This window comes from Cydia pomonella, chromosome 19 (assembly GCF_033807575.1).
Source record: "Cydia pomonella isolate Wapato2018A chromosome 19, ilCydPomo1, whole genome shotgun sequence".
In the NCBI taxonomy this organism is placed as follows: Eukaryota; Metazoa; Arthropoda; class Insecta; order Lepidoptera; family Tortricidae; genus Cydia; species Cydia pomonella.
The window spans coordinates 879,893-906,410 of NC_084721.1; the positions used below are offsets into that span (position 1 = coordinate 879,893).

At 40.9% G+C, this 26,518-nt stretch overlaps 1 protein-coding gene across 1 annotated transcript in view; it reads right to left on the bottom strand.

The window, feature by feature from the left end:
- LOC133528478 (integrator complex subunit 1-like) overlaps positions 1 to 26,518 on the bottom strand; it is a 52,491-nt gene that overhangs the window by 24,923 nt on the left and 1,050 nt on the right. Inside the window, 14 exon segments of the mRNA XM_061865869.1 lie at positions 8,841 to 9,078; positions 9,693 to 9,843; positions 10,412 to 10,564; positions 12,645 to 12,817; positions 13,177 to 13,323; positions 13,680 to 13,877; positions 14,999 to 15,145; positions 15,486 to 15,648; positions 16,961 to 17,166; positions 18,278 to 18,413; positions 23,210 to 23,312; positions 24,523 to 24,658; positions 25,553 to 25,822; positions 26,033 to 26,205. Coding sequence (XP_061721853.1) covers positions 8,841 to 9,078; positions 9,693 to 9,843; positions 10,412 to 10,564; positions 12,645 to 12,817; positions 13,177 to 13,323; positions 13,680 to 13,877; positions 14,999 to 15,145; positions 15,486 to 15,648; positions 16,961 to 17,166; positions 18,278 to 18,413; positions 23,210 to 23,312; positions 24,523 to 24,658; positions 25,553 to 25,822; positions 26,033 to 26,205 — 2,394 coding nt within the window.

Consider the following 26,518-nt stretch of genomic DNA (forward strand, 5'->3'; position numbering starts at 1 on the left):
TTATAATTGGTATACCGGTATTAAATCCGTAGATTGATACTACGCGGATTGTTCTTTGAGTCGGTTCGTAAAGATTTCTTTAAAAATATATTCAAAATCCAAGGTTAACATCCATTGTTTGACGGAATACGGAAGTAACTTATCAGATGCCACTCATGTTTCATATTCCCATAAAAAATAATAAGTATTACTTTAAAGCTAGTTTGTTCTTGAAGCTTGAGAAATAGTAATCTCTTCATTTGATTAACTTTTTACCTCAACAAAATACATGGTGTTTTTTTTTAATTCCAACTTCGGGATATTTGAGTACTGAGTACATTTAAGGAAACTAAAGGGCATAGTTAATTTTCAATTATTTGTATTCGTAAAAGTAATATTCAATTCAATTCAATTCAAATATACTTTATTCATGTAGGCCTAGCAACAAGCACTTATGAATAGTAAGACAGTATTACATATAATTATCTTAATCTAATTATCAGAACAATTTATCATGTCCGTCTGTCTGTCCGATTATGACACAGCCACTTTTTCCCGAAACTATAAGAACTATAGTGTTCAAACTTGGTAAGTAGATGTATTCTATGAACCGCATTAAGATTTTCACACAAAAATAGAAAAATAACAATAAATTTTAGGGGTTCCCCATACTTAGAACTGTAACTCAAAAATTTTTTTTCATTAAACCCATATGTGTGGGGTATGGTATGGATAGGTCTTTAAAAATGATATTGAGGTTTCTAATATCATTTTTTTCTAAACTGAATAGTTGGCGCGAGAGAAACTTCAAAGTGGTAAAATGTGTGTCCCCCCCACCCTGTAACTTCTAGAATAAGAGAATGATAAACCTAAAAAATATATGTGATGTACGTTACCATGCAAACTTCCACCGAAAATTGGTTTGAACGAGATCTAGTAAGTAGTTTTTTTTAATACGTCATAAATGGTACGGAACCCTTCATGGGCGAGTCCGACTCGCACTTGGCCGCTTTTTATGGGAAGGTGAAATTCGGCCGAGCTCGGTGCGGACTCTTAAGCTCAGGAACAGGAATGCTCCTTTGAATTAACGGACTTTAAAAAAACACGGTGTATATAATATATCTAAACATTAATATAGGAAGGTAACACATCAAATGTACGGAAAATATCTGTCATGAACAAACTAAAGGTAAAATCAATCTACCTAGTATTGTACAAGTCAGCTCCCTTGCCGATAACCTATACATAGTGTTGTAACATTGAATAGGGAAGCATTGGAATATAAGGGCGTCCGCTAGCTGGTCCGGGTGCAAGGAGCGGGCGTACGCGGGAGCTATTATAGGTGAAATCCGTCGCACGCGTCCGCGCCAGTTAGCGTTGTTATACTATTTTTCTTTAACCCGCTCACCCGCTCCGTGCAACCGCGCCAGCCAACGGACGCCCTAAATACAAATTTTGAGCGATCGCCAACCGCAAATGAAGCGACTCCGTTTAGCTCGCGAAAAAATAATTGTATGTCTCCTCTACAAATCGCATTTCTTAAAAAGTTTATTGTACCTATATATTTGACTCTTCAGTAAATCATGACCCTATGTTACAGAACCAATTTTCATCATACCGATTTCATAATCTACCTACATGCAAACAAAAAAAGTACATACGTTTTAGCCGGCAATCTAATTAATTATGTCATTCACAGTTGCCCTTGAGACATATCATGTATTACTGTGTATAATTAAAATGAGCTTCGCGTGTGCTCGCGTGTGCTCCGAACGGGAGACTACTACAACCATCGAAAATCAAGGATCGTATGTGCCCATCTCTTTCGCTCTTGCATTACTCGAGTGATAAACTGAGTGAGTCACTGGTTGTTCGCGAAAGCCCCTCGGAACTAAATTTATTGTGTGTAAATTACATATTATGTTTGTTCTATTTTTGTTCTGAGGGAGCGGCCATAGAGACGTGTGAACTAAGTGATAGTGTAAAATCCAACAAGAAAAAATAAAACTTGTGATCTAGATGTTGAAAAGCGAAACGTTTATATCAAACGCCACCTATGCCGCGGATAGTTAGTTTCAGTAGTTCAACAGTGGAAGAAAAATATGCGTTTAGAATCGGAAGATGATAGTGATCTCGAAGATATTCAATTTTACTTTGTATGCAACTTTCGACTATCGCCGAATTCTGAAAATTCTTTATATAAAATCTCTTATATAGCTTACTGGACAATACTGGGACTCCTCGCCTACGGCGTTTATTTAGCCATAGTCAGTATATTATTTGGTATCATATCATGGATCCTCGTGAAGAAGTGGAGAAAGTTTCAGAACTATGTGTTCCTCAACGGTATTACCCTGATTGCGGTAGTGTCCATATCCACGCACCTAAGTGAAAATATCAAATGCTTGAATCACTTTGCATTTTTTAATAATGACAAACGCTTTATCGTCTCTCAAATGGTGCGAGTGTGGCTACAAATAACGACGAGTCACTGGTTGCTGTTAGCTGCAGTTACGTTTTGTACGGACTTGAAAATATTAAAAATCCCATTCAAGAGAAGATATTTAGTCACTAATCTCTTCGTATGGATAGCACCAGCCGTTGAGGCAGCCGTAATATTCGCCACGGTATACTACTACAAATTAAAAATACGTCAAGTGGAATACATCAGTATAGGAATCATTTGTTCATATTTACTTGCAAGTGCAATTTTGTATGGAATAGTTTTTTACAATCTAATAGATCGAGTAATACTAGACAGTGGATCAAAAAGACATTCTGAAATGATTGTGTTGTGTTTGTGTATAACCGCATGTGTAACATCGATTTGTGCCTCCTACATTCCTATGACAATATTGGATTTATTCACAAAGAGTTGGCTGGTGAAGTATCTTGTGTACGGAGTGAGCGTAATTAATATGGTTGGAGTCATATTGTTCTTTTTGTCGCGTCGAAGTCATCGCGACGCGTGGTGCGAGTACCTACACCGGCAAAATGTACAAACGAAATAGATTGAAAACATTGTTACAGTTACTTTTCAGATAATTTTAATGTTTGTTCTAAAAGGGATACTCATGTCAACAAGTTAAAATTATGAACTATTGACCTACTTGTAAGAAATGGATAAAACATAAATTAACAAATTGGGGCTTGTATAGTTTTATGAATGGTTAGATGTTATGTATGTGCAGAATACGCAAGATTAGTCAAAATACAAACTGGGACCTTCTCTATAATTTAATTTCGTTTAGGAATATAATTACCGATAAAATGGGCGTAATTTAGGGAGAAGCATCCATCGCACCACGTACGTCACAATACAATTGGGTACATGTTGAATTTTATAACAAAAGTTAGCTCAATGGAGAGAAAATGAGCCATTCATTATAAAATATGGGAATTTAAAAATATATATTGAGATTATTAAAAAATACAAGGCTCCAAAGTCTCAACTTTTTTTTTACTTTCATAAACAAAAAGAATATGGTACCATTCGATCCCTTAAATTTTATTGAAAAATAAATTGTATACCAAATATATGCATAAATAGCAATTTTATTGATCATTCATACATTTAGAGCAGACTAATGTAATGTGTCGTCACATTACAATATTTTTTTTAGAGGCGTTTCAATCATCGAGAGCGAGCGTCAGACTTTAACTCTCATTTTTGACCACTGTGTTGCTTAAATGCCATGAGTCCTATATAGGGAGCGTGCATGAACTGTAGGAGGCAGCACAGGAGCCGTCAGATTTTTGGCGCGAGGCGTAAATGTGATGTTTTTTGTTCCGATGTAGCCCACAAGATGGCAGAACCTACTATGCACAAGAAAACACGTGACGTGTAAATGTGCATGTTTATGGTTCCAATACAGGCCACAAGATGGCAGACCCTCCAACGCGCACGGTCCCTATAGACATTTGATCCTCAGGAAAAACAAGATCGATTGACATTATTTACAAAAACTGTCAAGTAGCCAATTAAACATTTCTGTGAAAACACAACATTCAGTTCATTAGTCCGGTAAATAATATAGTATGTATAATAATTTATAATTTTTGTACATATTTATCTTGTAATTTATTTATTTTAACTTGCAATAAAACCATTTAACATTTGTAAATTATTTTTTGCCATTAAATTTATTTCGATTTGCAGTTTAGTTAATCTTGTAATGATGAATGCTAGATTGTAAGTAAAATTAGCATGCTACACTTTCGGCGAGATTTGGTGTTGGATATGAAGTGCATGTCCCTATGCTCAATCTAATTTATGTACCACATTTCTTGTAAATAAAAATATTTCTATGTGTTTCTATTTCTTAAGTTATTGAAGTGAAAACTTCTTTAGCGGCGTTGTGCACTTTTATGATGGGAAAAAATGTTAACCTCGCGACAGGTCACGTGACCGACAGATTCGTCAGATTGAATATTATTATGGTTCTGGAGTGTTAAATTTTTATGTAATATAAATTGTCATGTTTGTGTACGATAGCGCAATAAATGAATATTGTATTTTACTACATAAATGATAGTACTTTTATACTGATAATTAAAGCAATTCGTTAATATTCAAGTTATCACTTCTGCCGGCACTCTCGGAGTGCAACCCGTTGTTTTTTTTTAATTGAATATTGCTGTGCACTGTTTTATTAAACTATTGTGTTGATTACTTTAAGACATAGAGGATTTAACCAACTGGAGATGCCTTGTCTGTAATTTTCTGTACAAAACAGTCTGCCAATTTTTGCGGGGGAGGGGCACGTCGCACGTCAAATGTATGTATGGCTATTTGTACGTAACGTAAATGGCCATGTCAGATAAACGTCAGTCCATACAATAAGTATGACGTGAGTATGACCATTGGCCGAGATTTTCGACAGAGGGGTAAGTTCTTAAAGGCGATTCCGGTTAGTTAAATGATCTTAGCTTTAAGATATGAAAGGTGACCCGGGGCTATCGTAACCATAAAAAGATATCTTGCTTATGATAATATGACTGTAGCAATGTATGGAATTAGCAAGTCCAAGCAAATAGGGACATGATGAGACAAAAAACAAACTTGCGAGATAGCAATTATGAGTTGTGTGGGGGGAGCGGGGCGCGTAAAACTAGGAAATTAGAAAGGGACAAAAGACATGGCTCGCCGCGCGAAACTTGCGACGGAACAAATTGTCATCGTGCCAGTTATTACCCTTATATCTCAATTAGTCAGTTGTTGCATGGCAATATCACTTGTTATTTTTCACTTAAATTATCATTTTAAATGTCATTTAACTGTATCTTTGCTTACAGCAATAATAACTTCAGTGGCACAGTGGTTATGAATAATCGTTGTTTTTTTTTTAAATAAAACTTTACACTGAAGGATATTAAGTCTAAAATTATTTTATTGCTCTCTTATGCCGTACCATCGTCCACACAGTTAACTGACAATTCATATGCATTAATGCAAACACATACGGTCTATCAATGGTCAAATAAGTGTTACAACTTATTATACCTACGAAGTATTATTCACAACATTTTTCCTATGACTCTGTGCTCTGGTTTATAAGTTTTATAACTAAACTTTAAAACTAAAAGGTCACAACTAGATTTAAATGTTAGAAATAAATTGTACCCTAACGTCTGTCTTTTTAAGGCGTTAATAACATCTAGTTTGAATTTGAATTAGACCTTTTTACTCACTATTCCATTTCAGAAAAAATCCGCGTTGAGGAAAGAACCTCAGGCGAAACCATTCCTAACATTTATTAAAAGGGCATAAGGTCTGCTATTGCCTAGTTGAGTGTGTCTCTGTTTTAACATCTTAGGGTTTAGTACAGATCTAAAAGTTTCACATTATGATGTTAGTCTGCATCCGTGCTTCGTCATTATATGTACTTTGAGTTAAATGTCTTTTAAACATTCGTGAATTTTGGTTTTTATCTTGGTCGCTATTTTGTAACAAGAAGTTGGTGTCATAGTGAAAAAGAAAGAAAAATATTTACCTACACCACTAGCAAGGATATAGACTACAATCAGTGTAACCAAGAAACAATTTAGAATGCCCCAAAATACTACAGAAACAGGAAACAACACGATTTTCCTTGTCAAACTGACACGACCGTTTACCGCGTTCGAATACGTATATGTGATAGCGCTAACTCTGTTCATTATATGCGTTTTGCTGTGTATCGTTAGCTGTGCTTTTGGCGTCATATCCTGGATTCTAATACCAAGATGGAGAAAGTTCCAAAACTACGTGTTTTTGAACGTGTTCTTCGTGTGTGCGATCACTATGACGTGTTATTTCGTCGTTAGTAACGTATATCCCGGTACAGAAACACATTGCATGGTGATTATATTTTTCTTCGTACTATCCAGAATCGTAATGTGTCATTGGTTCCTGGTGGCAACCGTTATGTTTTACATGGACATCGTGAAAGTGTTCAAAAGTACTATTAAACGGAGATATTTGTTGGTGAATCTGTACTGTTGGTGTGTGCCTGTGACAGAAGTGGCTGTGCTATTTTCTGTTTCGATTCCTTTGAAAATTGATTCGGAAAATGTTGAAACTTTCACATGTATCGTTCTGATTTTATCTTTATTGGCGACTGGTTCAGTGTACTTGAGAGTTTTGTATACATTAATAAGCTTAGCTGTACGCGATATAGGATATAAGAAGGAAGTTTGTCATAAGATTATTCTTTGTACGGCAGCGTGTATAACTTCAGGAGTCTCGACGTTTTTGCCGGTCGTTGTGGCTGAGATAGTGTATGAAGGTAACTACGTGGTGATCAATTCCATATGCATCTTTACGTTGTTGAATATAATTGCTATAGTAGTGTTCTTTCTGTCGATGAAAGTGCACAGAGTGGCGTGGAAGGAGTACTGGCGCCGGCGGAAGTCGGTGACCAGTCTCGTGGATGAGATAGATCTATAGGTAATTGGGATTTTAGGGCCACCGCGAACATCTAATAGTACATTACGATACAAGTGCGAAAAATAGGAAATTCGAAACGAGTGGCGATAAATTAAAACACGACCGAAGGGAGTGTTTTAAATCGACACGAGTTGCGAATTACCTATTCGCACATGTATCGTACAACGTTTTACAGTACATATGGCCCTTTAAATGTTCGACACAGTAACATAATATGCTACTTCTCGCACTAGTGCTATAAAGTAGCCCCATATGTACTGTAAATTACGTTATCTGTTTCTCTATTGCTCAATATTCGAGCAATAGACGTAAATAAGCGAAAGAACGGAGGAAGTGGTTCGTTCGCGGTAGGTCCTCTGCCTCCCACTATACACATGGTCCGTATAATTTTAAGAGGAATGTATGATAAAGAAATGCTATAACAATATACTTTATCAGAGCAGTGTAAATATTGTGTATTAGTCTCTGTATTCTTTTGTGTATAGAATGTGTAACTTTATCATAAAATTCTATTAAAATGTCAAAGAAAAGTCTTAAATCACATGTTAATAACAATGTAGATATAGTCTAGGTATAAATAATAAAAATGATAAATAAATTTGACGTTCATAAGCGCATTGTAATATGCCTCCTTGAATAATAAACTATCTTTATCTTTAAATAATAAAATTTACAGTATTTACAGTAATGTCATAATACAACAAGGTATAAAAGCATAATGTTCAATAATCTTGTATGCTAGTCAAGTCCAATGAAAGCATGTTATACAATACACTCTGCAGTTAGAACTTGTGCATGTTGAAACGAATATTTACAATAAAAGACAAATCTGTCTGTTCTTATTTAAGTGAATATGTATTATATTTTTATGGAAATATTCATATTCATATTATTTATTCACAATATTTATAATATTACATGTCATAATAAGAAATAATAATAATAATTCGTATATAAGTGTACATTCGTAAAAGATCAAATTATAGAAATAAATATTTTTAAACTGAAACTGAAATTTTTACTTGTTTATAGCATGTAATAAACATAAGAAAATTAAGCTAACATTAGTGGCAACACGAATAAGAAAACGTGGACAAATTTACGTTTTACAATTTTATATTGTATTGTAATAAACAAAAAGGTATACTTATGTTAGATAAACATAATAAGAGTTATAAGCCACGATTTTCTGTAATAAATTATCGTAATTGTATAAGAGTTAGTCGTCATTCTAAGTTCTAACACCAATTAAGGAAGTATTTTTTAAGTGACATATACATACATTTTCAAGTAGCATTATGAAAAATATAAATAAAAAACAACTACACTTTTTTTTGGATTTAAACCCATCAGTTTTTGTAAATAAATCTGTGTTAAATCTAATGTTAATCTTATTCTAATCTCATTAGACACTATTAAAGTGCAGTTTAATCTTCGATATTGTTGATATTTCAAACATTTTAATCCTTTTTCGACTAACTTTATTAATCCAGGCGTAAATTTACGCTAACACTTATTTGTCATTTTTGTTCAATCCGATATAAAGTTAAACTCGAGTAGCATAACGCACAATCAACGAATGGACGGTAAATATGGCAGTGGCAGCAGATATTTTTCATACAAGTAAATGTTATGATCCCGGACACACCCACCACTCGCGCCGCCAGCTCCGAGCGATTCGATTCACTCGGTTGAAGTGTATAGACTTGAATGAACATGTTTTGGACGACAGTGTTGGCGCGCTCGCGTAGCCGCACCGCTGCTACTGGCGTCGAATCCGCGGCCTACGCCACAAACTATACGACAACGTTCACAGACGGTTTAGGGACACCCCAAACTAGCGGCTTTTAAGCGTTTTTATAGCCAGTGCTATGGAAAATGGTGTAGCTTCGCAGTTGTGAACGTTGCGTTGAGCAACAGCCATAGAGTAGACGCTCGGGAGCGGCTAGTGTAGGGTAATCGTACCTGAGCTCGAGCTGGTCGTGGCGCAGCAGCTGGTGCAGCCAGGGCATGGCGCGGCGCGTGCCGTGCCGCTCCACCAGCTCCAGGAGCAGCGCCGGCTGCCGGCACAGCAGGCGGCCGAGGCGGAGCGCCTGGCTGCTCTGCTGCAGGCTCTCGAGGATGGAAGCTGGCGGCTTGCGCGCCGGGCCTAGTGGGTCGAGGGTCGTCAGCTGAAATGGAATATGGTGTTAGTAATGTCAGTCAGAAGAGTACACTGTTTCTCGTATCTAAGTAGGTAGGAGTTATTGGAATTTTACAAAGACAAAATCCTGTGAAAATAGCTGAAGTTGCCTAGAATTCGTCTTAGTCAACTCTACTGTAACAAAGTGACATTAATGGTGGCACATTCACACTTTGTCGCTCGTCCGGTGCAGATGCACAGATAGCTTAGATGGACTCTAGTAATACTCATGTCAGTCAGAAAAGTTCACTGTTACATTCCATAAATTTTTACCCCAGATTACTATGCCATACGACCAAATCATGTAAAAATAGCCGAAGTTACCTACACAAGCTGCCGTTATAGACTAAAGCGTTACCTGGCTGAGTATCCGAGAGTTGTGTTTAGGAATAGACAGCTTCGCATTGCAGGCGGCTGCGAGATTCATCTCTAGTTCCAGTACAATGTCAGTCAGAAGAGTAGACTCTTCTTAAATGACTGGTAAACGTATCTCAGTGGTTTATATTAGTCTCTTACCCCACATTACTAAGCCAAAAGACAAAGTTCTGTGGAAATAACCAGCGTTACCTAGACAAGCTATCTTTACAGACTATAGAATTATACCTGACTGAGCAGCCGAGAGTTGTGTTCAGTAATGGGCAGCTTGGCATTGCTAGCGGCCGCAAGGTGCGTCTCTAGCTGCAGTACGGCGGCTCGCTCGGCTTCTAGCCGCTCCGCTTCTGCGGCGCTGTTGCTCCACTCCACGCTAGGTTTACTGTAGCAATACATTTGGATTACAAAATGTACGTTTTAAATATGTTTTCCGTTCATTCATTCTTCGAGTTTAACAGCTGAAGCTGACGATGTCGCTATATTGCGCCATATGTATATTTTGTGTAACTTAATATGAACCAGAGTGGCTGCATAATGTACTTACACAGCTGTACAGCGCTATCTGCGCACTGTCAAATTCGAAGTACTTTCCTTAGACTTTACATATCCAATACAATCAATGTACTTTAAATCATATTCGTCAAACATTTCTAGGATCAAACTGGATCCCAGCAGGATTCATCTTCGCCAGTACAGTGGCTGCTCGTACAGCACTCGCCTGGTGATTCAGGTCTCGATGAGAGCAGCGTTGGATAGGTGGACCTGCCGGGGTTGTGTCCAGCATCACCAGCAGGATCCATCCTCAGCAGTACAGTGGCTCACCTGGTGATGCAGGTCTCGATGAGGGCCCTCAGCGTGGGATAGGTGGCGGCGGCGCGCTCAGCGAACCCGCCGGGGTTGTGTGTCCAGCATCACCAGCAGGATCCATCCTCGGCAGTACAGTGGCTCACCTGGTGATGCAGGTCTCGATGAGGGCCCGCAGCGTGGGATAGGTGGCGGCGGCGCGCTCAGCGAACCCGCCGGGGTTGTGCGCCGCCAGCATCACCAGCAGAATCCATCCTCGCCAGTATAGTGATGTGATTGCCAATGGAGGAGCCGTGTACCTAAAAACATTCTGAATATCATTTGCGGTTCAACTTTAAGCTTCAATATTTTTCGAAAAATGTCTTAGGGCTCATTTAGATGGCGCCCGAAGTTGAGTGCGAGTTTAGTTTACATTGAGGACTATTGAAGTTACATCCAATTCCGGCGGCGGCGATCGATCAAATTCCGCTATGTAATGAATTGCATGCGAGTTCTCATACAGACTAACCGCGCCCTTACGCATTGACGATCGACGTGACTGAGTTTTTGACCTGAAAATAGTTATTAAAATATTTAATATCATTAATTTTGAATTAATTTGGTTGGATTTTGTTTGTTGTTTTACAACTTGCCACCTAGTGCAACACAAAAATGTACACCACACCAACGGTAACGCTAACTTAATGTAATTAAATATTTGTATCAAAATTAATGCCTACTATAAAGTATCAGATTATTTAACAGATAAAAATGTGTGGGAAGATTGTGATGTGAAATTGTAACGTAAAGAGTAGATACTAAATATGTATAAGTGTTAATTACTACATACTGATAAGTAACAATAATGTACATTGACGGACATAAGTGTATCTTGTATACCTATATGGGGAAAAAAAAAAAAAAAAAAAAATGTTATTAAATATTTATCACTGAAAATCATAATTTAAAAGTCAATCTTACCAGCCAACATAAGGAAACAACTCAAAATTTGCATTTGACTACTTTGCCACAGATGTGGATAAAATGCTACTTTCTCATCAGTTTTTGAAGTACCAAGAGAGGTGTGGTGAAAACGTAATTCCAACACGGCCATCAGTAGGGAAACATTATCGAGTGGTCCTTTCCATCCTTCCAATAGGATTTATTTTAGCGTAAATGTCAGGCGAACCAGTACAGAATGAATCATAACGATCTTACATCTTTGTAATATGGTTTACTTTAGCGTATCTTTAATGGTATTTATCTAGCAGTGGTTGTGCAACAGGGTAACGGGATTCGTAGTCAGCTAGTTAGGGTTCCGTAGCCAAATGGCAAAAAACGGAACCCTTACAGATTCGTCATGTCCGTCTGTCTGTCCGTTTATGTCACAGCCACTTTTTTCCGAAACTATAAGAGCTATACTGTTCAAACTTGGTAAGTAGATGTATTCTATGAACCGCATTAAGATTTTTACACAAAATAAGAAAAAAAAAACAATAAATTTTGGGGGTTCCCCATACTTAGAACTGAAACTCAAAAAAACTTTTTTCATCAAACCCATACGTGTGGGGCATCTATTGATAGGTCTTTAAAAATGATATTGAGGTTACTAATATCATTTTTTTCTAAACTGAATAGTTTGCACGAGAGACACTTCCAAAGTGGTAAAATGTGTCCCCCCCCGTAACTTCTAAAATAACAGAATGAAAAATCTAAAAAAAATATATGATATACATTGCCATGCAAACTTCCACAGAAAATTGGTTTGAACGAGATCTAGTAAGTAGTTTGTTTTTAATACGTCATAAAATTTAAAAAAAGATTTTTTTTTCATCAAACACATACACACGTATAGATAGGGGGGTATTAATGGATAGGTCTTCAAAAATGATATTTAGGATTCTAATATCATTTTTTTTTACTGAATAGTTTGCGCGAGAGACACTTCCAAAGTGGTAAAATGTGTCCCCCCCCCCTGTAACTTCTAAAACAACAGAATGAAAAATATATATGATATACATTACCATGCAAACTTCCACCGAAAATTGGTTGGAACGAGATCTAGTAAGTAGTTTTTTTTTAATACGTCATTAATGGTACGGAACCCTTCATGGGCGAGTCCGACTCGCACTTGGCCGCTTTTTTTTACAAAAACATTGTCGGTTTGTAAATCTTCTATCTTTGAAATAAGGATCACTTTAGGGTGGTAATATGAATTTACCCGGGAGGTGTGATGTTGTCGGGCGGGGTAAACTGACACAGTTGGAACAATTAGTCGGTCAGTTCCAACTTGTCCACGGATAGAGGAGCGTCATCCGGTGCTAGGGCGCAGACGCGACGGACTAGTTTCCATCAGTTCGAATGTAGACTTTATGTGTTTGTGATAAGGTATATATTTACCCGGGAGGTAAGGTGATGTTGTCGGGCGGGGTGAACTGACACAGTTGGAACACATAGTCGGCCAGTTCCAACTTGTCCACGGGCAGGGGAGAGTCGTCCGGTGGGAGAGCGCAGGCGCGGCGGACTAGTTGTTCCACCAGCTCGAATGTTTCAGCTGGGCCTACTGGGATCTCCTGTATATGATAATACGAATATCAGTCTCCAGACACAAAACTATCGCAATATTTGAGATATAAGTTTTATATTTTCAAGTATGACTCTAGACTATATTTCCTATGTTTACAAAGAGGAAAATACGATTGTAATGAAATCGGTGGCCAGTTGTCTGGCTTGCTGTACGTGTCTAGCTCACGAACATTATAGATATAGATAGAACTTGGCAAGGCCTATGAAGATGACTCGAAGCAACATGTTCTGTGGTAGTGGTGTTTCACAACACAATCGGTATGTGAGCGCGCGCTCGAATTCCGGTGGCCAGTTGTCTGGCTTCCTGTACGTGTCTAGCTCACGAACATTATAGATATAGACAGACCTTAGCGAGACCTATGAAGATGACTCGAAGCAACGTGTTCTGTGGCAGTGGCGTTTCGCAACACAATCGGTATGTGAGCGCGCGCTCGGACTCTGGCGGCCAGTTGTCTGGCTTGCTGTACGTATCGGCGGGCTCCACGAACATTATCTGGCAACAAAGGAATAATTATTGAATTATAGAAATTAATTAGACACGCTACCGACTAGTCAAATTGAGCTTGTCTCAGAGGGCACAGAGCGCCAATTCCGATATGATGTCAATACAAACCGGCTTTAGCACTCTCGAGTGTTCGGAGATTAATATTACTATGAATATTTGGAACGAGTTTGTGATTTACCGCCACAGTCGCACATCCAACTTCTCAGAGTAACTGGCGATAACGTGCTGCAAAATAACAGTAGTTATAATGTTAACGATCGATCGTGTTAGCTTGAAATCGTATTCACCTAAGTAAAATCTTAAAATGGTAGTGAATAAGTTGGTATAGGAGTTTAGCATGGTACCTTGTTGAGCGCCAGCTGGAAGTCGTGGCGCTGCGGGCGGTACACGGCCGCGGCCGTGTCCAGCAGCCAGCCGAGCGCGCAGCACTGGATGACGCACAGCTGCTGGCGGTACTCGGGGATGTGCTTGCTGTGCGACGCCGTCACGAGGCACAGGCAGCAGAACAGGTCGGCGATGGAGTTGAACGCGCGCTCACGGATCTGTGAAGGAATTATAATATTCATTGGGATTCTTCTATAAACCCTTTATGCCAATTGGGGTTAGCAAAGAGAGTCTGTATTCAATTCTAAATTTAAAATTATGGAAGGTGGAGGTAAGGAATGCAATCTCCATAGGCAGAACTGCAACTTGCAAGTGTCCAGCTGTCAGCTATAAATAATCGTTCCAAAACTCTCCAGAATAGCGCTAGAGTAGCTAGGAACCTAGGCGTTATTGACGGAGTGAAGTGCGCTGTCTATGATTTGTTTTTTTTTTTTTCAAATATTCTAGGTATTGTAGCACCACCTGTTTATTAAAGTTTTTTGACGGACACTTTTTGGTACATGGAGATTGCATTCTTTACCTCGACCTTCCATATTTAAAATATTAAGGTCGTATTGGAAAGTGTAGTTCGTTGAGACTTAAAGAAGAAAATAAATAAATAATAAATAGAAAAGCTCCCAACAAGTTTGCTTTCAAAAAATCTTTGCGTGATTTATTTGCTGGCAGTTTAAAGATCAATTAAGTATCAGTCTCACGAATCGGTTATGTATATTATGTATATATATGTATATATATATTTATTTATTTATGTAATGTATGTATGTGTCTTTATGTATTTAAGTAGTTTATAATTAATTTATGTGTATTAGGACTCTAATTCTTTCAATAACAATTTCTTTTAGTATTAAACGCGCCGCCTACAATCTTTTCTGCTTTGCCCTAAGGTTGACTGGTAGAGAATGCCTCATGGCATTAAGTTCGCCTTTTGTACATTAAGTTTGTCTTTTGTGCAATAAAGTTTTAAATAAATAAATAAATAATAAATAAATAAATCCGTCTCGGGGGTGGATATCCAAAAATAAAGTAGCCTATGTTGTGTTGACGAAGGTTTAAACTTTCTATATACTGTTATCTCTCGAAATTGGTTCAATTAGTTTAGCTGCGGAAAGATAAGACAATTTAATAAAGAATATATATTTTGTTGTAATTTCAACCGTTTTCCTAAAAAGAATGAGAAACTGTAAATCAGGACGCAAAAACAGAAGGGACGAGGGGATAATAGCAATTGTTTCCGCTCCTTTTTTAGTCGATAGATAGAGTCGGGAAGCCTACGTGTTACCTCCGCGGGCGGCTCGTGCGGCGGCGGCGCGGCCAGCGCGCGCGCCAGCGGCACCAGCGCCTGCGCGTCGGCGCGCGCCGCGCGCACGCACTCGCGGCACAGCGCGCGCAGCGGCCGCAGGTAGTCCTCTTGCCGGAGTACCAGCTCCTGCCGTACCGAACGATCATTACTGCTCCATACAGGCAAAAACAACACGATATAGACAAGGTCGTAAACTTATCGTCGTACACGTCCGGCGGTCCCCGCTAAAGTCCGATTCTGTTATAAATAGTACCGAAATAAATACGTACTGTTTTAAAGAACAACTTAGCACCGAATTAGTCGCATTGTGTAAATTTCGGTGTCATTTTCGCCACCGAATTTTATGAGCGAACGAGAGATGCTACCGAAAAGTCCGAAAACATCGAAATCGAAAAGACTTTTACCACATTGGAATGACAGAGAAAGTAATCAAAGTAATACATTCAATTTCACGTCAAAAATGTACCTGATACGTGTCCGCCATAGCAGCGGGCACAGCTTGCGGCTGCGCTTGTATGAGCGCGGCCAGCACCGCCATGTTGTTCGGGGAGCGCACGTTGGATAGCTCGTTGTAGATCGTGTGAGTGACCACGCTGCGGAGTAGTGCTGGGCTGTCGGACACCATCTCCCTAGGAACAAAAATATACTTTGAAAGCACATAAGTATGTAACATTTACATAGCTTTAGTTCTTCATATAGCACTAAAATATACTGTACTGGCGCAGTCGGTAGGATTAAAAGCTATGCAACTTGTCATTTTCAAACACTTGCGCAATAGATTATAATCAAATGTATACAAATTAATATCATTGGAATATATGTGAATTCATGAGGTTTGTAAGGTGTGATGAATTATAACAATCTTTTATATTTGGTATCGTCCATACTGTTAAAGGACAATTTGTAAAAATACACAAAAAATATAACGACACGGCGAGGCTGCGACTACGACGAGCGACGCAACCTGAACCTCGGGGTCAGTTTTAGCGGCTATCGACGGCAAACATGAATGTAGGCAGATTTTATGTCAAACGAGAATTTAAAAAAATCGAAGATATGATAAGATCCATGGGGTGTGATGATGGGGTCAACCTCTGAGGCACAGCGTCAAAAGTTAATGTGCCTTCACTTTTGCGTTCCACACCAGCGTGACATACGCTAATAATAAACGCTAAGTAATATTAAAAATAAATGTCAGTCAGTACCTGAGGCAGGCGCTGGTACGCCTGCTGCAGCGGCTTGGTCTTGAGCCGCATGCGGGCCAGCTGCGCCAGCACCTCGTGGTCGCGCGCCGCAGTGGGCACATGTTACCTGAGGCAGGCCTGGTACGCCTGCTGCAGCGGCTTGGTCTTGAGCCGCATGCGGGCCAGCTGCGCCAGCACCTCGTGGTCGCGCGCCGCAGTGGGCACATGTTACCTGAGGCAAGCCTGGTACGCCTGCTGCAGCGGCTTGGTCTTGAGCCGCATGCGGGCCAGCTGCGCCAGCACCTCGTGGTCGCGCGCCGCAGTGGGCACATGTTACCTGAGGCAGGCCTGGTACGCCTGCTGCAGCGGCTTGGTCTTGAGCCGCATGCGGGCCAGCTGCGCCAGCACCTCGTGGTCGCGCGCCGCAGTGGGCACATGTTACCTGAGGCAGGCCTGGTACGCCTGCTGCAGCGGCTTGGTCTTGAGCCGCATGCGGGCCAGCTGCGCCAGCACCTCGTGGTCGCGCGCCGCAGTGGGCACATGTTACCTGAGGCAGGCCTGGTACGCCTGCTGCAGCGGCTTGGTCTTGAGCCGCATGCGGGCCAGCTGCGCCAGCACCTCGTGGTCGCGCGCCGCAGTGGGCACATGTTACCTGAGGCAGGCCTGGTACGCCTGCTGCAGCGGCTTGGTCTTGAGCCGCATGCGGGCCAGCTGCGCCAGCACCTCGTGGTCGCGCGCCGCAGTGGGCACATGTTACCTGAGGCAGGCCTGGTACGCCTGCTGCAGCGGCTTGGTCTTGAGCCGCATGCGGGCCAGCTGCGCCAGCACCTCGTGGTCGCGCGCCGCAGTGGGCCCGCACGCGTCGGCGTTGCAGCACACGTATGCGAGGAGTTCCTGCGCCGCGCGCCATAGCTTGCCCGAGTGGAGCCACGCTTCGAGCCGGGAGGCGGATATCATTCGAATCTGGAAATTAAAGGGGTTTGAAATTGTTTGTTTTTCTCATGATCCATGTGGTAGTGTACCTGATAGTAATCCTAACTAGACAAAAACAAAATTGACGTCTCGAAACAATAGTACATTGTGCAGCAACGAGTAACGGGGGGTAAGTGAAATTTTGGATACGAGGGTGGCAATTCCCGACAGACGCAGGCTGGAGGGAATTAAAGAACAGAGTTTGCAATATTCTTACCCCCGGAGTTACACACAATATTTTTCATCACACTTGCGAAGAAAAAACTAAATTTTAAGCGATATAATTCTTAAATACGGTGACACATCAAACATTCGTCCGCCATTTTGTAATTTCTTGGATGGTGAGGAATCGAAGGCACAAACCTATGAAACTAAAAGGCTTGAAAACTATGTAAAAATATTTTAAACAGCTGTTAAATTAATCAAATTAAATAATTTTAAACATAAACAAAAATATTAAATTATAAACGTCAGTATTTTAAAAGTTCACTCATTTAAGGTACTTGGTTTGTATGAATATGTGACGTAATTTAAAAAAAGCTATAACTCTCTCGAGCGTTATACCTTTTTTTTTCACAATCCATAACTCTCGCGGCAACAAAATAGGCCTTTGTCCTTCAGCATAGCTACATGAAATAAGATCTTTTTCGAGCAAGTGTGATGAAAAAACATGTAGTAACTTTTTACTGATCATCTTCAAGAACGATATTGCCACTTCTATAGCGTTATTAGATTTTTATTATAAGCTTTTAATTTAACTTGCCGCGACAGTTAGCCCTTGGACGCTAAATTTGTCCCAATTCCCGTTTTCCGATTGAGCTGAAAATTTGCATACATATGTAAGTCAGGGTATCAATGCAATATTATGTTAGTATCGGGATGATCTGATGATGGAAACAGGAGGTGGCCATAGGAACTCTGTGATGAAACAGCGCAACCTAATTGTGTTTTAGGGTTTTTAGAATCGTCTTAATGAAAAAAATTTTTTTTTTCTAAAAACTTATTCATCTTAGCAGCACTTTACATGAAATATTTTGGATCAGAATTTCTATTGCACTCTTGTCTTAAACATATAATATGTTTATATGAAAACAAATGTTACCTCAGGAAAACCACAGGTAGCAGACAGCAGCTTCAAAAACCCTTTCCCAATGGCGTCTGGCGCGGCTCGCCGCTGGATCTGCTCTTTGATCGCCTCCAGCACCAATGCTTCGACGGTCTCGTAGCTACTCGAATACCTGTGTGCAACAATATAAGTGGTGAGATTTGTCAATTGAATAAAAAATATATTACAGTACATATGGTGCTACTTTAGCGCACTAGTGCGCAAATAAGCATATTACGTTACTGTGTCAAACATTTAAAGGGCCATATGTACTGTAAAACGTTGTACGATACATGTGCGAATAGATAATTCGCAACTCGTGTCGATTTAAAACACTCCCTTCGGTCGTGTTTTAATTTATCGCCACTCGTTTCGAATTTCCTATTTTTCGCACTTGTATCGTAATGTACTATTTTACACGTTCCTCTACAATTGAGGAAGTTTTTGTTGAATCTATAATAAATAATAAATAAATAAATATTACAGGACATTATTACACAAATTGACTAAGTCCCACAGTAAGCTCAATAAGGCTTGTGTTGAGGGTACTTAGACAACGATATATATAAATACTAGATTTTGCTTGGTGCGCGGGGCCCGTGGGCCCCGCGGTGTGCATGGTGCTGTAGTTGGTATTGTTGTTTTTGTAGTTGGTGCTGTTGTTGATGTTGTTGTTGATGAGTTATTGTTGTAGGTGCCGTTGTTTGAGTGAAAAAGTTTGTTTTCCAAAGGGAAGAAGTGTTGCAGTTGTACTTTTGTTGCGCGTGCGAGCATGCACTCGGCCTTGCGTATGTTGTTATTAATATTGTTGTTTATGTGTTGTTGTTGTAGTGTTTGTTGTTGTTGCTGTTGTTTAGGTGTAAAAGTTTGTGTTTTCCAAAGGGAAAAGGTAAAGCAGTTGTACTTTTGCTTGCAAGGAATGGTCCGCGTGCGAGCACGCACTCCCGCAGCTCGGCCTTCGGCCTCGCGTGCTTGGGCGATCCAATGGGACGCTCCGGGCCTTCGGCCCTACGCGGAGCTCGGCCTTCGGCCTTCGCAATATAGTTACTTTGGGGGTTGAAGGGAAGTTGGAGCGTAAACACGACCCAATAGTAAAAGTGTCTTGACAAGCTCACGTCGGGCCTACGGCCTTCGGCCTCCGGCCCGCCGTTTCGCTTGTCTAAGACACTTTTACTATTGGGTCGTGTTTAAGCTCCAACTTCCCCGCTGGCGAGCTTCGAAGGGGACGCTTCGGGCCTTCGGCCCTACGCGGAGCTCGGCCTTCGGCCTTCGCTAGCCTCGACGCTTCGCCGTCGGGCCGCCGGCTCCGCTTATTAAGACAGTTGACTTGTTGCCGGTTCGCTTTATAACTTTTCCCGTTATTTTTGTTGTTATTAATATAAAGAAGATTTGTTTTCCAAAGGGGAAAGTTAATGCGGTTGTACTTCCGCTTTGGGCCGCACTCTCGCAGCTCGGCCTTCGGCCTCGCGTGCTTGGGCGATCCAATGGGACGCTCCGTGCCTTCGGCCCTACGCGGAGCTCGGCCTTCGGCCTTCGCTGGGTTTCGAAGCTCAGCGTCGGGCCTTCGGCCCGCCGCTTCGCTTATTAAAACAGTTAACTTGTAACCGGTTCGCTCTATAAATGCATTTTTCCCGTTATTTTTAGTATAAAGAATATTTGTTTTCCAAAGGTGAAATGTAATGCGGTTGTACTTCCGCTTTGGGCCGCACTCTCGCAGCTCGGCCTTCGGCCTCGCGTGCTTGGCCGAACCAGTGGGACGCTCCGGGCCTTCGGCCCTACGCGGAGCTCGGCCTTCAGCCTTCGCTGGGTTTCGAAGCTCAGCGTCGGGCCTTCGGCCCGCCGCTTCGCTTATTAAGACACTCGGGGAGGGTTGGTTTCGCTTCGGGATTAGTGCGGGAAGTTGGAGCTTAAACACGACCCAATAGTAAAAGTGTCTTGACAAGCTCACGTCGGGCCTACGGCCTTTGGCCTTCGGCCAGTTAACTGTTTTAATAAGCGAAGCGGCGGGCCGAAGGCCCGACGCTGAGCTTCGAAACCCAGCGAAGGCCGAAGGCCGAGCTCCGCGTAGGGCCGAAGGCACGGAGCGTCCCATTGGATCGCCCAAGCACGCGAGGCCGAAGGCCGAGCTGCGAGAGTGCGGCCCAAAGCGGAAGTACAACCGCATTAACTTTCCCCTTTGGAAAACAAATCTTCTTTATATTAATAACAACAAAAATAACGGGAAAAGTTATAAAAATCCAAGATGGCGGACACCATGGCCACTTTTATTTTGTATGGCAACTTTTAAACGGTGACAGATAGGTGGGGGGTGCTCGACCAAATGTCATAGAGGACTCCGAGACAAATGGAATGGCATTTAAAAAAATTCAAAATGGCCGACTCAAAATGGCGCCGAAATTTCAAAACGGTCCGAGAGCGCCGAGAACCGGTATGTGGGTACATATGGGCCCCCGCATTCGAAAAAAAATTTTTTTTTTTTTTTAGCTGGAAAAAAAATTTGTATGGGATTTTTTTTCGAATCCCCCACATGCTAAACGGTGAGAGATAGGTCGGGGGAGCTCGACCAAATGTCATAGAGGGCTCCGAGTGGAATCTGAATAAGAAAAAAAAAATTCAAAATGGCCGACTTTTTTTTTTTTCTAAAACTTCAAAAAGGTCCGAGCGCTCTGAAATTTTGGTCGCGGTATCTCGGAGCCCCAATGACTCGTACGGAAAAAAAAAATTTTGGAAAAAATCCAAGATGGCGGAAAAATGGCCAGTTTACTTTTGTATGGCAACTCTCAAACGGTGCGTGATAGGTGGGGGGTGCTCGACCAAATGTCATAGAGGGCCCCGAGACAAATAAAACTGCATCAAAAAAAAAATCAAAATGGCCGACTTTTTTTTTTTCTTTTTTTAATGTTGGTCCGAGCGCGCTGAGATTTTGCATGCGGCGAGCCTGGGGGGCCAAGATTACCATATGAAAAAAAGTTTTTTGGAAAAATCCAAAATGGCGGTGGACAGGGGCAAAGTAAAATTTCCAAGTAGGCCTTTGGCCTTCGGCCCGCCGTTTCGCTTGTCTAAGACACTTTTCCTATTGGGTCGTGTTTAAGCTCCAACTTCCCCCTCTCAGGTGACGCTTCGGGCCTTCGGCCCTACGCGGAGCTCGGCCTTCGGCCTTCGCTGGCCTCGACGCGTCGCCGTCGGGCCGTCGGCCCGCCCGCTCCGCTTATCAAGACAGTCGACTCGGTAGAACGCTTGGGAGCACCGTACGCACGCAGCTCGGCCTTCGGCCTCGCTTTTAGTTACTGGGGGTTGCACGCTTGGGGGTCGGGGTGAAGGCTCCGGGCCTTCGGCCCTCCGCCGGGGTCGGCCTTCGGCCTCCCAGCCTGAAGCTCGCCCTTCGGGCTCGCTTAACCTACTTGGAAATTTTACTTTGCCCCTGTCCACCGCCATTTTGGATTTTTCCAAAAAACTTTTTTTCATATGGTAATCTTGGCCCCCCAGGCTCGCCGCATGCAAAATCTCAGCGCGCTCGGACCAACATTAAAAAAAGAAAAAAAAAAAGTCGGCCATTTTGATTTTTTTTTTGATGCAGTTTTATTTGTCTCGGGGCCCTCTATGACATTTGGTCGAGCACCCCCCACCTATCACGCACCGTTTGAGAGTTGCCATACAAAAGTAAACTGGCCATTTTTCCGCCATCTTGGATTTTTTCCAAAATTTTTTTTTTCCGTACGAGTCATTGGGGCTCCGAGATACCGCGACCAAAATTTCAGAGCGCTCGGACCTTTTTGAAGTTTTAGAAAAAAAAAAAGTCGGCCATTTTGAATTTTTTTTTTTCTTATTCAGATTCCACTCGGAGCCCTCTATGACATTTGGTCGAGCTCCCCCGACCTATCTCTCACCGTTTAGCATGTGGGGGATTCGAAAAAAAATCCCATACAAATTTTTTTTCCAGCTAAAAAAAAAAAAAAATTTTTTTTCGAATGCGGGGGCCCATATGTACCCACATACCGGTTCTCGGCGCTCTCGGACCGTTTTGAAATTTCGGCGCCATTTTGAGTCGGCCATTTTGAATTTTTTTAAATGCCATTCCATTTGTCTCGGAGTCCTCTATGACATTTGGTCGAGCACCCCCCACCTATCTGTCACCGTTTAAAAGTTGCCATACAAAATAAAAGTGGCCATGGTGTCCGCCATCTTGGATTTTTTCCAAATTTTTTTTTTCCATACCGATCTAGAGGGCCCCGAGATTCCGTGACCGAAATTTGAGCGCGCCGGGACCGACTTGAAAATCGGCCGCCATTTTGAATCCGCCATTTTGAAAAAAAAATGGCGGCCTCCGAAACTGCCCAGGGTCCTCTGTGACATTTGGTCGAGCACCCCCCCACTATCTCCCACCGTTTGGCCGGGCCGTCAAACATTTTTCTGTCCCGATCCGGTAGACCGAATGTCGGATTTTTCCGGAGGTCACCGGACCGCCCTCTGTACGACCGTACCAAACTCGAATCCCCCCCGCGCCTCCTTCCGGGAGAACAATTCGTGTCAATTAACGTTCGGGCTGCAGCTTTATATAATATAGATTTATAAATACTTAAATACATAGAAAACACCCATGACTCAGGAACAAATATATGGATATTTGTTTGGGCTCATCACACAAATAAATGCCCTTTCCAGGATTTAAACCCGGGACCATCGGCTTCGGTCACTACCCACTAGGCCAGACCGGTCTTCCAGTCTATGAAACTAAACTTAATTTGCTCTTGCACATAAGAAAAAATTGATTCAAGGACTTTGAAAAACTTGAACATCTAATTGCGAATAGGCAGGTAAAATAAAAAAATCTGAAGTTTATTTTTATTACTGCGAAAATCTGCCTGAAAGTTTACTGCCTGTCTAGATATCATCATAATTATATAGTTAATAAGAAATATGTTATGTTACCTGGGGAAAACGGTGTATTCTAGGTCGGTGTTGTCGGGATCGTCATCCGTGCTTCCCATCAGCGGAGAACCCGACCCCGACGGCGACATCGTACCCCCAGCCGCTGTACACAAACAGGTTTTTACTCTGACAATTTATCCGAGAAAAGGTAAAAAAGTGCGAGTCGGACTCGCCCATGAAGGGTTCCGTACCATTTATGACGTATTAAAAAAAACTACTTACTAGATCTCGTTCAAACCAATTTTCGGTGGAAGTTTGCATGGTAATGTGTATCATATAATTTTTTTTAGATTTTTCATGCTGTTATTTTAGAAGTTACAGGGGGGGGGGACACATTTTTCCACTTTGGAAGTGTCTCTCGCGCAAACTATTCACTTTAGAAAAAAATTATATTAGGAACCTAAATATCATTTTTGAAGACCTATTCATAGATACCCCACACGTATGGGTTTGATGAAAAAAGATTTTTTGAGTATCAGTTCTAAGTATGGGGAACCCCCAAAATGTATGTTTTTTTTTTCTATTTTTGTGGAAAAATCTTAATGCGGTTCATAGACTACATCTACTTACCAAGTTTGAACAGTATAGCTCTTATAGTTTCGGAAAAAAGTGGCTGTGACATAAACGGACAGACAGACGGACATGACGAATCTGTAAGGGTTCCGTGTATTGCCATTTGGCTACGGAACCCTAAAAATATGGGTATATATTATAGGTCTTAAGTAGCGCAGTCAAATTGCATTCCGGACGATATTGCGAAATAGTATAGACTCAATAATTCCATTTGAATTTGGTTATATCTCAGAATACCATAGATCAATCTCTCTTGAAACTATTTGTAAACAACTCGTTAGTGACATATGAAATTATGATGAAATTGAATAGAGAATTTATTACATTTAAATGTTACGAAATTAAAAAAACATGGTACATAATTAAATAAATTTTATACCATGTTTTTTTAATTTCGTTATATGTATAGGGCGTTTTTTTACTAACCTGCAATATTTTACGGGGTGAATATAAAGGTCATACTGAGCAACATTTACTATGAGACCAACCCCGAAATGTACAGGATGTTTTTTACTAACCTGCAATATATTACGGGGTGAATATATAGGTCATACTGAGCAACTTTTACGATAGGACCAACCCCAATATTACGAAAAAAATATTGGCTGTTTCATACATTTTGGCTGGCCTGATGTTGATATTTTGAGGCATAATAGAGCACAGAATGTAAGAATGTATTGTTAATGTTGGTGGGATTATTTGGATAGAACTGTCAGTTTTATTTTAACATGAAGACTTACCAAGTGCACTGTCAGATGGGATCAGGTGCGGAGGCGGAGTCTTGGTGCTGAAGGCGGTGGCGATATTCTCAACCAAGCACTTACACCACGAGCATTCCACCCACCATCTCTCGTTTAAGGCATCTTCAATGTACACCTGTTACAAAAAAAACTCAACATACAAGTGAAATACACTAATGAAATAGTGGCTAAGTTCTCCAGTAATTCCAGTATCTTTTGTTTTTAATCGTTTTGTTTCTGACGACCGGTTTGGCCTAGTGGGTAGTGACCCTGCCTACGAAGCTGATGGTCCCGGGTTCAAATCCTGGTAAGGGCATTTATTCGTGTGATGAGCATGGATATTTGTTCCTGAGTCATGGGTGTTTTCTATGTATTTAAGTATTTATAAATATTCATTTATTATATATATCGTTGTCTAAGTACCCTCAACACAAGCCTTATTGAGCTTACTGTGGGACTTAGTCAATTTGTGTAATAATGTCGTATAATATTTATTTATTATTTATTTATTTATATTTATTTAATCAAAATTATTTTTTATGTAGTAATAATGGGTAATTAAAAAATTACGAGCATAAAAGTATTGTAATTTGCTATAGGTATAATATATTATTAGCGGGTCCACACAGAGCGAGCATACGCGCGAGGCAATCTCCTCACGCGGTCGGGCGAGGAATAAGCGCGCGCCGCCTCGGCCGACTCTCGCCTCGCCTCTGTGTGGACCTGGCTATTCTCTGACTGTCCTTAGTCTGGGGCCGGTCTGAAAACAAGCACCCGACTCGGCCCGCTGTGACTGGAACCCTTTACCCAATACAATCGTAATTTCTTCTTACTTTTGATCTGTATAATTAATAATTGTTTTTTTTTTTTATTCTATTATGTAGCTTTATTGTCTTGTGTATCTGTATGTGGCAATAAACTATTCTAGTTCTTCTTATTCTTAATATATTATAAGCCCAATGAATAATTTACTTATTTAAAGAACTTAGCAGATTATGCTACCATAACAGCAGCTCATTGAACATCTTACCTTAATAAAAGTATCAGGCCAGTTATTACTGTCCCTATGTCCAGCATACAGCATATTGCACGCCAGTACGAACACCAGTGGATTTCCTTTACTTTTAAACGCAGCCCCCTGCTCCCTCTTCAACAGTGTGCATAGACTCTGGGTCACAACATCATGTGCAAACATGTTCGGCCGGATTTTGCATAAGTACAGCATACTCATGCAGAGGATTGGGTCAGGTTTGGAACGTTGGGACTTGAGCAGGCGGATTGAGCCTGTGAGGAGTCCAAGCTGTAAACGAATAACAGTTACTTTCAGTAACTTCAACATTTTGAAGGAAAAATATTGTCTTATTTATGTTACTATCAGTTACTACAATAATAAGAAAGTAAATTTTTTCAGTTCTTGAGAAAGTGAAATTTTTGAGACATAATAAACAACTGTTATATTGAACACATATTGTCATAGCTATTGTGGTGTACCTACTAAGATTAGACTTACCAGTTTGTCAGAGTTATGGGTATCTAAAGCTTGCAGCACATTGGGGACGAGATCCACAGGGTCAACTTCTAAGGATGTTCCTCCAACTGCCTCTGCTGGTGAGCCAATTCTTGATCTCTTGGTGGGTGGGGCGGCGCCAAAAGTTGATGTACCTTCACGTTTGCGTTCCACTCCTTTAACAAAGCATTCATAATATAGGTAAATAAAATAATAATTTATAATCTGAAGCTATATGGTGTAAAATTTTGTTTTGTTCAAAACCATATATTGGAAGGCACTAGTTGATTGAAAGTTTAATAATATAAATTTTGAAATCTTTATATATTACTACTATAATTACTTTCAGTTAAATGTGTTTCATCCATATATATGCAAAATAGTTTTCTGATTTGAGCCAGTCTTTGCTTAAATAATGTGACAAGAGAGCTTGGTATTGACATATTCATTTGTACCATTCCTTGTGCGAGGCATACACTGGCGACAAGC